General features: G+C 46.2%; 2 protein-coding genes across 2 annotated transcripts; one reads left to right on the forward strand and one right to left on the reverse strand.

The window, feature by feature from the left end:
• Window positions 1–335: 335 nt before the first annotated feature.
• LOC101763679 (mannose-6-phosphate isomerase 1) lies at window positions 336–6,099 on the forward strand. The gene is made up of 5 exons (XM_004968021.3): window positions 336–814; window positions 925–1,092; window positions 2,854–3,066; window positions 4,823–5,089; window positions 5,480–6,099. Exons 1-5 carry the CDS (start codon window positions 461–463, stop codon window positions 5,798–5,800), a joined length of 1,323 nt encoding a protein of 440 aa, XP_004968078.1. The 5' UTR covers window positions 336–460; the 3' UTR covers window positions 5,801–6,099.
• A 2,722-nt stretch (window positions 6,100–8,821) lies between these two features.
• On the reverse strand, window positions 8,822–11,506 carry LOC101763272. Its single transcript, XM_012845920.2, has 5 exons — window positions 11,223–11,506; window positions 11,020–11,094; window positions 10,692–10,919; window positions 10,319–10,606; window positions 8,822–10,178 (listed from the first exon to the last, which is right to left on the reverse strand). Exons 1-5 carry the CDS (start codon window positions 11,413–11,415, stop codon window positions 8,968–8,970), a joined length of 1,995 nt encoding a protein of 664 aa, XP_012701374.1. The 5' UTR covers window positions 11,416–11,506; the 3' UTR covers window positions 8,822–8,967.
• Between the last annotated feature and the right edge of the window lie 319 nt (window positions 11,507–11,825).

An 11,825-nucleotide genomic window follows, 5' to 3' on the forward strand; every position in this document is an offset into this window, starting at 1 on the left:
GATTTATTTCTCTCTAGTGGTAAATACATAGAAACTTTTATAAATATGATTTCTTAAAAAAAGCAATAAGGACGCTAAAAACCTAAATATCTCTGCATTTGTCCTCATATAGGCATAGAAGAGAAAAAAAACAAATTCCTGGATTTTATAGTTACAAGAATTTTATATAAAAAACTAGAAAAGATAGACCTGGAAAAAGCGATAAAAAAGAGGGCAAGTCGTCCCCCACCCCGGCCCATCATACACTGCCAACGCATCGCTCGCCCCGGGTTGGAGGAAAACCGACGCGGTCAATTCACTTGCCACGCCGCATCGGGCGAGTCGAGTCGTCTTCTCCCTTCGGCCGCCGCCCCGCCCAACAGCGGCATCCCTCCTCTTCCCTCCCCTTTAAAATCCAAACGCCCCCGCCCCTCCCTCCAACCGTCCGTCCCTCAAGCCCAGCGCCCGAATCTCCGCCCAAATGGAGGACCCGCCTCCTCCGCCGGAGCCCGAGCCCGCGGCCGCGTCGGCCTCCCCGCAGCGCGACGTGGAGCCGTCTCCGCCACCGCCGCAGAGGCTGCTGCGGCTGCGCTGCGCGGTGCAGCACTACGAGTGGGGCCGGCGCGGGTCCGCCTCCCTCGTCGCGCGCCTCGCCGACCAGGACCCCGACCCGGCCCGACCCTACGCCGAGCTCTGGATGGGCACGCACCCGTCGGGCCCCTCCACGCTCCTCGACGGCGGCGCGCTCCTCAGGGACTGGCTCGCGCGGAACCCCGACGCGCTCGGCCCCGCCGTCGCCGCGAGGTGGGGAGGCGACCTCCCATTCCTCTTCAAGGTTAGCCTCCCGGTCAACTGATGCTTGCTTCCGGGCTCTCGCTTGTTTCACGTTCCGTGCTCCTGCCGTCACGAACGGTGGTTGACTCGGCGACGCGTTCGCGGTCGCAGGTGCTGTCGGTGGCCAAGGCGCTCTCGATCCAGGCGCACCCGGACAAGAAGCTCGCCGAGGTGCTGCACGCGCTGCGGCCGTCCACCTACAAGGACGACAACCACAAGCCGGAGATGGCCATCGCCATCACCGAGTTCCGGGCGCTTTGCGGCTTTGCGGGCATTGAGGTACGTGTTCACAACTTTGAATTGTTTACTCTCAACCGCTGTTTGTTTTTTTTTTCGCGTGTTTTTTTCGTCTTGTCAGCCAACCGTTTGTGAAGTTTGAACTATCGACTGGTAAGTTCAAATGCACATGTCAAGACCGAATGTAAAGCACGCGATTGCTTCATCAAATGTGAGCACCAAATTGTTATTCCAAAAGCGTACAACTCACTCAGTTTTGATCTGTTTCAATCAAAGATGCTTTCCTTCTCCCTGTTTGATGTTTGGTTGGCAGGCTGGCAGCTAAGCCCTAAGATGAAGGAAGTCCTATCATTGGAATGTCTCAGGAATAAATTAGTTAGTAGACGTTATGGTTACGTATAACTAATGGCCGTTGCAAATAATATAGCAAAGCACTGTTCTTGATGTGCAGGTGTAACAAACACTTTGATAGCTTAAGCTTGGAGTAGTGGGCATAAGAAAATTTAGTGAGGTTTCCTACTTAGAAAAGAAAACAGACAATATTTGTGATAATAATACTGTGGGTTGACTTTTTAGGGGGGGGGGTGGAGAATGCCCACCAATAATTTCCATTGTATCTGTTTTCTCATGTTGAGAAAGTAGATTGAAGAAGAGCAAACTTCCTAGAATTACCCCAATAACTGCCATGACATAATTTGCAAGACAACTCTCATATACTTTCGGAATCACATTTTATGTTATACTTGGACATGCCATAGCTAAAGGGAAAAAATATTGGAAAGGAAAAGGCAACTTTGTATTGAGAAATGATATTTCTATTGACAGATTTTTTGGCAGAGTTATAAATGTTCTGGTCTAGGAAAAAGTAAATTCCAAGTAGAGAAATTAAATGTTCTACATAGGAAAATCAAATGTCCAAGAAAACCACGTGGTTTTTGGAAAAAATAAATTCCAAGTAGAGAAATTAAATGTTCTACATAGGAAAATCAAATGTCCTAGAAAACCACGTGATTTTTTTGGGGTCTTTTGGCACGCATTGTAGCTATGAGAATAAGGAGATGGGTGAACCTGGATTGATGGATTTCAATCCAATTGATTGAAAAGGGAAGGAATAATAAAAAAAAAATCTTGACTGATAACTAGAAGGCCCCTTTGTTTGTCTAAAAGTTGGCCTTAGTAAGTACTAACGGAATTGAACTTTTCTTTCAAGCGATTAATCATAAATGTACTTGTACATATTAGCTATGATAGTGTTTGGATATTACTAAAACCAGATTAACTATACCATCATCCAAGTTCAATGTTGTATTTCGCCAATGCTAATGATTGCCGTCCCTCAATTTGGTCAATTTGTCCTTTGTGACTATATTCATTCACTCCCTGCCATCACTTCGAGCAAACATGTATGCTCTGTTGAAAAGCAGCCAGCCCTGGGGAGCTATATCTTTATTGTTTCAGTGTTGGGCTGTAGACCATTTGTATAAATTTTAACTTGTAGAGTAAGGCAGGGTTATTTAGAAATTAGTATAGTCTCTTTGGTTTTATGCAAGAGTTCTGTGTTATTTTTTTCTGCATGACAAAAGAAAATCTTTGGTTTCCTAGTCCAGTGTGAATGGATTTATTTGGATGAGAGCTGGAAAAGAGCTAACTGCCGGATTACAGCAGATTTGCCAGAGAAATCATTTTATCCTCCCACCTTTTGCTCATTATCTTAAAAGGAAACTTACTCTATTTTATTTAATGTCTTAGTCTGGAAAGCACAGATCCTTAAATATAAATTAACATACCCTTTACACAATGAAGGAGCTCAAGGATGTCCTGAGGACTGTACCTGAAGTTGAAGGGCTAGTTGGGCATGAGGATACTGGCAAGCTGATGAGTATGAAGGAATATGATGGGGGTAGCGAAGTAAAATCCAGTTTGCAATCAGCTTTTGCTAAGCTAATGACAGCAAGTAAAGACATGGTTTCTGAAGCAATTTCAAAACTAATTAGTCGCCTGAATATTGAGAGCAAGGTGAGAAATTTTCTCCATCTAAGTTGGTGTGATCTTATACAGTTTCTTGTGACATTAGTTATAGTAACTGCCGTATATTTTGTCATATCCTGGAGGTTGCTAGCAACTTTGTCTCAATCTGGTTCTTCATTTATGATGCATTTACTTTTACTTGATTCACGTGCCTTGAAAAGGTCTCTAGGTATTATCTTTTTAAATGATGAAAAAGTTGTTCAGGAGATGTCGACTCTACCGGTCCATTAGCTTTGTTTCTACTATACTGCTCTAGAGCTATCAAACTATACAGATAGCGAAACAGTATAATAACAAAAACACATGAGCACCTTAAATGCCTTAAGTGTTGGTTGCTCCAACGATTTGTCCACATCTATACCTGGATTGCAATATACATCCATGCAAAATTAAAAAAAAGTTCAAACCCATTCTGATTTAATTCCTATGAAAAGGACAAACTTCATGTGTACTCTGTATATGAACTAAGATTACAAATTGTACATAGTTCATGTGCACATGAAATTTGTTGTTTTCATATGAATTAAACTAGAATGAGTTTGAACTAAAACTTTTGCATGGATGTGTATCATAGCATGAAGTGCACCATTTTTATAATTTATGGTATTTTCACTATTTGTGGTCCCCGTTTTTGGACAGTCTAGATGCAGCCGTCAGGAATCCAGTGCACCTATGAGGAAGGCTAGAATAATATTTACTAGAAACATGTTTTGGTAGTTCTAAAAAAGTTGATATTTCACATGAGAACAAACTGCTATAGTGAAACTGAGTTCTTTGGAAAATTATGACTTGCTGATTGTTGCAGTAATACTAAGAGGAGTGGGAGTGCTATTGTCTCAAATGAGTTTGTAGTTACAGATTTCCCGTCACACAGAAACTGAACTGATCGTGTGTTTTTCCTCCCCAACTTTAGCTGTAGACTGTAGGTGTGAACTATAGGGACTTCCGCCTCAGGCTACAATCAACACAGTTCTTTGAACAGAGCTTACTAGGTCATGTTGGTTTAGACACATTTAAAATATTTATGACAGATGCTAACATTCTTATCCTTGAAAAAGGAGAAATGTTAACATGCCACCTTCGCATTGGATCTAACGGAATAGAACACATGTTTAGCATAACTGACAAGTCGTCATCGTTGATCACAAAGCCATCGATGTTGGATCTGTTGCATTTAGGACATGGAACCATTGGAAACTGCAATTATTTGCTACTAGCATATATTTGTAAATGATTGCAAGCTAGAAATTTTGCCATGTTAGAAAGCACCTCAGGTTGCCATTTTTATATACACCATGTTATTATCCCTTTCTTTGTGATTACATGATTTCTTTTACTTGTTTCTCTGTTGCAATAAGACAAATTTGATGAACATATATACTTTTGATGTTCATAGTTAACCACCTACTAAGTATAGTTGCCAATGAAAACTTTGGAAGCAGGTGTTAGATCTCAACAAACATGCACTGAATTGAATGTATAAGTTGCTGCCATATTTCATAAGTAGGTATATGCAACAATTCAAATATACAAATATCCCAGTGCAATTTTCTCTAATTGAAAAAGATCCCTTAGTGGTGATAACTGATAAGCAACTAGACAGACATGCTCTTTTTTTTCCAAAATAAATCATAAATGTGTGAATACTGATGCATCTTCCACACTATGGCATTTTGTAAAAAAATTTATGAGCAGTTATGGAGAAACCTTTACTTCTCGGCTCATGATTTCTTTCTGTATTCAGATTAGGACCTTAACAGATAAAGAGCAGCTGGTTTTGTCACTGGAGAAACAATATCAAGAGGATGTTGGTGTTCTAGCAGCACTTTTCTTTAACTATGTCAAACTTAGTCCTGGGGAAGCACTTTATATTGGTGCAAATGAACCTCATGCCTACCTCTCTGGGGAATGCATTGAATGTATGGCAACTTCAGACAATGTTGTCCGTGCTGGTTTGACTCCTAAATACAGAGATGTGCAAACTCTCTGCTCAATGCTAACATACAAACAGGTGAGTGTCATTGTTACTATGCATCATGTGTATATTGCTTCCTTTATAGTTTACCATGCTGCCATTGATCTTCTCTGAGACAATGGTGCAAAATTGTATCCACAATCCACTGTTAAAGTGTTATCTAGTACCTAAGTTCACTAGGTTAGGTTCATATTCTCTTCAGTGTTAGAAAAAAGTATATTTAGTTTTTTCGTAATACACATTCATGGAAACAGTGAAATTTCTAAGCATCTTGTTTTTTTTTCATCTGAGTAAAGCAACCTAGCAAGGATGCTGTTTGTCAAGCCAGAAGAAAAACTAACTGATAATCGGCTATACTGTCATGATTTTGTGATTTGCCTCAACTTTATATTCTGTGGGTGTCATCACTGAACCTCCTTCATGCAGGCCTTCCCGGAAATATTGCGAGGGGTTCCTGTCCAGCCACACGTAAGGCGCTACACCCCTCCATTTGATGAGTTTGAGGTCGATTGCTGCTTGGTACCTCCAGGTGAACTGGTGGTCATAGCCCCGGTGCCAGGCCCATCTATGTTTCTCATCATGATGGGTGAAGGTGAGCTCCAGATAGATTCTCTGTCTGCTGGGGAAAAGGCAAAGGATGGTGATGTTTTCTTCGTCCCTGCATATACTGAGGTTAAGCTCTCTACCTTTGGCACTGAGTCCATGCAGCTGTACAGGGCTGGGATAAACAGCAGATTCTTCAGCTAACTGGTGCGTTGATCTTTGGTCGCCTAGGAAAGGAGGGTTTAGGGGTGTTGTAAGTGGACCACACGTAATTGTAGGGAAGATTTCCCAGCTACGAAATATACGTGAAATGAAATGATTAGTTAGCAAAAGGTTTCATATACTAATGTATAGGGTTACAGGCCGACGAAAGAATAACCTGGTTCCTTTCATATCTTGATAATTTAGTGTAAAAATGTCTTACAGTGCAATCCACATTGATGCACTAGAAAGGAATAAAAAAAAATGATGTTAGTATCAACCTTTTGGTTGCTTGTCTGGAATTCAATTGTGAGTCCAGTTTTCCAGCTCTTTAACATGTGGATCATTGGTAACAAGCAGAGGTGGCATGGATGTGCCAAGTAAGTCTATTCTAACTGAATCTTAACTTTTAAACAGTTCGTCACTTAGCTTTATAACCAGGCACTTGCACAAGTGGATCTAGATTGTCTTTTTGCTAGTTTTCTTGGCTGATTGATGCCCAGTGGCTGCTTTCCGGTGGTATCACTTCGTACTCCGTATGAGGCCCAGTGGGCTTTGTTTCTAAAAGGAAACTGCATACTGGCAGGGAGGTCATCAATTGGTGGTTTGCTTAAAATGCTTTTAAGGTGATAACGAGATATGATAATAGATGCATATCGTCCAAAATGTAAGTCGTTTTGATCTTTTAGGTACATAGATTTTATTATGTATCTCTATACTTAGGTACATGGAAAAATCTAACGAACTACATTTTGAAATGGAGGGAGTATGTTTTAGTTTGACGTTGTAAAATGTTGACTATATGTGGGACCATGGTAAAAATAAAAAACTAGAAACTTTGTTTTTATTGTGATCTAAACATACATCCTGGTTAAGTCTTGGTCCTGCATTTTGATTAACTGGTAGTCACCAATTTTTGTGGAGCAATGTGAAGTTCCAACCAAGCAAGTCCAGGAGATTCTACTCGTGGCGTTTTTTTTTTAGCTAGCGATAGTTGCGAGGAGCCGATACAATGTGATATACGATGACGACGAGAGCATATTCTACTCGCATGCACATGTGCACCTGTGCAGCGGGCCAGCGGCATTTGTTGGCATCATCTTCTACTCCCGAGATTTTTAGAACCTTCCCATGGAGCAGCTTGCATCGTAGAATATGGGATGTAGGATTAGGAAGTTGACTCGTCTATGTTCTTTAGTTTCTAGCTAGCCAGTATTATATGATTATAGTAGCAAAGTTCTGGAGCAGTGTGATGTACGTACCCATGTGCCGTGGGAGAGACGGTCTACAATATAAGATCTGACATTTTAAATAAAGATAACTAAATGCTTTAAAAGTACACTGGCACACATACCCGTGCGTTGCAACGGCCACGAAACTGCAGCAGATTCGATGTGTTTTCAGGCTACAGTTGTGCTTCTCGGTTATCACCATCTACATTTATGAATGAGTACGACCGAAAGATTTTGCTAGATAAAAATGAAGAAATCTCTTCTCATCATAGCTCTTAGTGGTGACATTGGGACCGTCAGATATCTTTCCATCGAAAATGTAACACCTGGAATTTTGCTTATTTTTGGATGTATTCTGTTTTGCACATGGAGAAGGTGCTTACCGTAGCGAAGCATACCTAATTAACCTCTCAAAAAAGCACTTCGCCCCAAGTTAGCATTGTTAGATACCTACAGAATCACATTACACGTCAATACATCGCTTCCAAAAGGAAATTTTTTTGAAATAAAAGGATAGTCAACCGTATGTAGCTTACTTTGCTTTTCACCAGAGCAGAGGCAGCTGCAAGGGAGTTACGGTCTCACACTCGTTGAGTTGACTTTTTGGACTTCTTAGCAATTGGCCAATACCAAAAGCAAATCTGTCCGTCAGCCCACCATACAACCTGAAAGAGCTGGAAACTGTGCAAAGAATGCATTTCGTTCTCTACAAAAAATACAATTGATTTTGCCTCGCGCTGCAATAATTTGGAAGCTCAAAGTTTTTGTGAAGATACGTCAACTCTCGCACATACAGGATCTGGCCAGCTTGGAGTTGGATTTATTGCATGCATTACCGCGTGACACCCGGGGCTCGTTCGAGGTCTTCAACCCTTCCTCCTCCGCCGTCGACCCACCCTCCATGTTCCGCCTGGCTGCCGCCGCCAAGTCCACCTGCTCGCTCATCTAGGAAGTAGCTGGCGGCATCGAGTATGTCGGCAAGCCGACTCAACAGGCGGATGAGTGGGAACTCGTGCAGATCAACCAGTAGACTGGCCGGCCGCACGGCGTGTCCGCTCGCACCTCCGGCGGTGGGCAACAGACGCCCTACGCGCCTGAATAGGCAAGGCCCTCGGGCTGCAAGCATAAAAAATTCAAGACACGAAGCAAATTGTGAGAGATTGGAGTCGATCATGGGATTTTGTGACAAATTCCTTGGCAGAAGTTGCAGCGAGAGAGGCCTCAACATATCCTTGAAGGACGCCGGTCGCGCCTGGGCGTGACGGCGTGTTAATCTCGGAGACGACGGCGGCGTAGCCGACCTTGAGGCGCATCGCGGCGTCGACCCACACGTCGTTGGCAAATCGCACTTTGGGGCCCTCTATCGTCGCCAGAGCTATCGGAGAGGACGCCTCGCACATATCCAATTCCAAACCGATCTCTCTGATGGCTCCTTGCTGCCTGGGCCTCACGTCACGTACGAGCTCACGTATTCGAGTCGGTCGAGTTCCTTCTCCTGCCCGGACGAAAGCCCACTCCAGGCCGGTATGGACCAAAATTTTGCCAGGATGACAACGGACAAAGAACGGACGCGTTGCGACTTGCGTGCGAGAGGGACGGACTACGGGTTGATTACTGAAAATTTGAGGGGGGGTTTCGCAAAATTACCACGATGGTTGAACGATTGAAAGAAACATCCTCTCTTTATATTAGATATAGATTCCGAGAATAATATAGTAACTCTTTATTATACATTTCCAAATTTTGCAATGTTTAAGTCAATGATTAAAGTTTAGAAAGTTTGAAGTGCACGTAGTGCTACTAGTAATTAGTAAAAGCTTTCCATAGGGAAAGAGGTTTTTTTTTGCTGTTCTTGAAAATGTGTCAAGAAGGACATACTACTAAATTACACTCTGACGATGAGAGATTATACTGTGATGATGAAAACACATTAGATGATTAGTTACTCTTGGGCTTGGCTCTAAGGCGCGAGAGTGCCTTCTTGAGGACAGGGCGGAACCGCTTCATGTCCAGGCGCACGTCCTGCTCGAACAGGTACACCCCCATGAACGACACCCAGTCCTTGGCCTTGATACTCCCGGGGTCGGCGATCACGGGGTGGTCGCGCGGGTACTTGTCGAGCAGCGTGCTCTCCTCCGGCGCGATCTGGTACTCGAGGTACCGGAGCCCCATGTCCATGGACGGGCCCCGGAAGTAGCTCGCCACGAACACCATCGGGCCCAGCGGCACCACCTGGATCACCACCGCGCCCCTCGGCAGGAACACCATGTTGGTCAGCCCGGCGCCGTGCACGCCCACCATGGCGTCGCAGCCGTTGGCCACCTCCGCGAACGGCGCCACCTCGTGCCCGCCCTCCGACACCACCACCTCGAACCCCACCTTCCGCGCCCCGCGCACGATCTCCTCCACGTTCACGAACCGCCGGTTGCCCCCGCGCGCGATCACCAGCAGTCGCGGCCGCCGCTGCCGCCCCTGCCCCGGCAGCGGCGCGACGGCGGCGCGGGGGAGCACGTAGGCGGCGCGCATGAACTGGGTGAAGTCGAGCATGGAGTAGTTGTTGGGCGCGCGGCGCGGGTCGATGCTGAAGTCGTCGTGGCTGGTGAGCCCGACCTGGACGTGGCGGAAGCAGTGCACGCGCGGGTCGCGGTCCAGGTCGACCAGCTCGTAGTTGGAGAGGCTCTTGAACACCGGCAGGAACTTGCCCAGCCACCACATCTGGAAGTTCGTCACCAGCAGCAGCACCTCGCCGGAGTACCGCCGCGCCGTCAGGAACAGCGGCAGGATAACGTCGGTGTACGCGTGGAAGTAGTTGCCCGTGTACCCGCGGTCCGAGAACACCAGCGCCGGCACGTCGTGCCGGTCCGTGCACGCCGGCGCCCCGCCGCCGGCGGCGGCCACCGACCGCACCGTCACCTCGCGGACGTTGCGCATGGCGTTCGGGTCGGCCTTGCGGGGGTACGGCTTGATGCGCCACGACTCCTCACGGAAGGTGCGCTCGTCGGCGCCGGGCGGCGCCACCAGGGTGACGCTGGCGTTGGCGCCCAGCACGCGGACGTCGCCGTCGAGCTCGCACCAGTCGATGCGGCGGTTCGACGTGACGTCGCACAGCGGCTTCCACTCCCGCTCCGGCGCCTCCCAATCTTGCAACCCTTAATTTAAGCACGTTGCTTGTGAATCAATTATGCAGTTACAGGATGGTGTCCAAAGTCCAAACCCTTAAAACCCGTTAGGTTAACTGATTTGTCAGAAGAAAATAACGTCTTCTACCACGAAAACAAGAATCACTTACCTGCTTGCTTGACCTCTGGAGTAGGTGGAATCGGTTGGACTGGGGAGGCCTTAATTTCTGGAGGAGGGGCCTCAATTTCTGGAATCTGGTCAGCAGGAGCCTGAATTGCTGGAGCAGGAGCAGGAGCAGGAGCAGGAGCAGGGATGTCAGCAGCATCAGATGGAAATGGAATCACAGAAGGGGAGCTGCCATTGGTGCTACCGCTGACGACACTGTTACTGTTCTCGGGTGCATTAGCAGCTTCTGCTATAGCGTTCTGCACCTGCAGCTCCTGATCTTCAAGAACACCTGTCCAGGAAAGCAAGAACAAACTCGCACTTATTCTACCAAAGCTTTGCTTAGGAATGTTAGTTCAAGATGGCTGCTTGCTGACCTGATTCCTGCGTGGTGTCTGCGGAATCTGATGACAAGGGAGGAAGAACTGCAACGGCGCTTGGGTCATCGTCTGAATTGGAGATGCCGCCGCCCTCCATTGCGGGATCCGGTGGCGCCGCAGAGGCAACTGCAACGCCTGAATTGGAAATGCCGCCGCCGTCATCTTTCTCAAACTCAGCCTTGCTCGTTTCCTTCGACAATGCACCTTGCTCTTGCATGCCCAAATCTAAAAACCGAAGAACAAACAGGTCGTTGACTGACTCATTACTGATGTCGATGTCACTGGCTACTCAGCAACTCGCTCTACAAGCTTTAAGGAGCCTCACCTAGTGGCTGCTTCGAACTATCGCCGGCGTTGACCGGCGAGCTAATCCCAACTGCATTCTTGGCAAAGGAGCTTACTGCATGCCCAAACACAGATATGAGAGATATCCGAACAGTTAGCCAAGTGAGCAAGAGGCAAATGCAGATAGTGATAGAGCTCTGTTGAACAGATTCTTGCATGCTTGTGGTTTAACCGGCTGCTTACTCATGTTGATGTGGACGGCGTCGAATTTGGCGGTGGAGAAGTAGGCGCAGGCGACGATGAGGAGGCCGGCGAAAAGGCCGAGCCCGAACTTGCGGGGCTCCACGCCGCTGAAGCTCTTGAGCAGCTTGGTGTCATGGCGGATGCCGCCGCTGCCGCCGCCGTAGCTGTACGCCAGCTTCCCACCGCCCTCCATTGCTCCTTGCGCCGAGCGCACAGGCAGAGGCGCCTCAATGTATAGTTAAATAACAGGATATAGCACCACACAGCAGGGAGCAGGCCATGTTAAGAAAACAGAGCTTAAGATCTTCGATGCGCTCGTTAAAAAAACTCTTGATCGTCAATCGAAGGATCTGGTGTTGCGTGGAATTAAAGCACCACACAACAGGCTAGAATAGAAGTCTTGCAGCATCGAGTTGAAGTATCACGTGACAGACTAGTTGAGTATAGGAGTCTTCTGATACTATGTGAAATCAATGCAAACAAAGTTTATAAAATGTGTAACAATGTAGATGCCCTCAACTCTAACGTTAATTTTTAGCAAAATAGGTGCTTTGGTTCCCGAACTTTACTCTAATGGTCAAATTCATCCCTCAATTTTATTTA

The sequence above is a fragment of the Setaria italica genome, chromosome V (assembly GCF_000263155.2).
Source record: "Setaria italica strain Yugu1 chromosome V, Setaria_italica_v2.0, whole genome shotgun sequence".
Classification (NCBI taxonomy): domain Eukaryota; kingdom Viridiplantae; phylum Streptophyta; class Magnoliopsida; order Poales; family Poaceae; genus Setaria; species Setaria italica.

What these genes read in the sequence shown, in the direction of transcription:
- LOC101763272 (XM_012845920.2), bottom strand. Translation starts at nt 11,415, where the DNA reads ATGGAGGGCGGTGGGAAGCTGGCGTACAGCTACGGCGGCGGCAGCGGC. An exon ending in CGCCGTCCACATCAACATGA is followed by an intron (nt 11,095 to 11,222) that starts GTAAGCAGCCGG and finishes TTGGGCATGCAG; the next exon opens with TAAGCTCCTTTGCCAAGAAT. An exon ending in TAGTTCGAAGCAGCCACTAG is followed by an intron (nt 10,920 to 11,019) that starts GTGAGGCTCCTT and finishes TTCGGTTTTTAG; the next exon opens with ATTTGGGCATGCAAGAGCAA.
- LOC101763679 (XM_004968021.3), top strand. Translation starts at nt 461, where the DNA reads ATGGAGGACCCGCCTCCTCCGCCGGAGCCCGAGCCCGCGGCCGCGTCG. An exon ending in ACCTCCCATTCCTCTTCAAG is followed by an intron (nt 815 to 924) that starts GTTAGCCTCCCG and finishes TCGCGGTCGCAG; the next exon opens with GTGCTGTCGGTGGCCAAGGC. An exon ending in GCGGCTTTGCGGGCATTGAG is followed by an intron (nt 1,093 to 2,853) that starts GTACGTGTTCAC and finishes TACACAATGAAG; the next exon opens with GAGCTCAAGGATGTCCTGAG.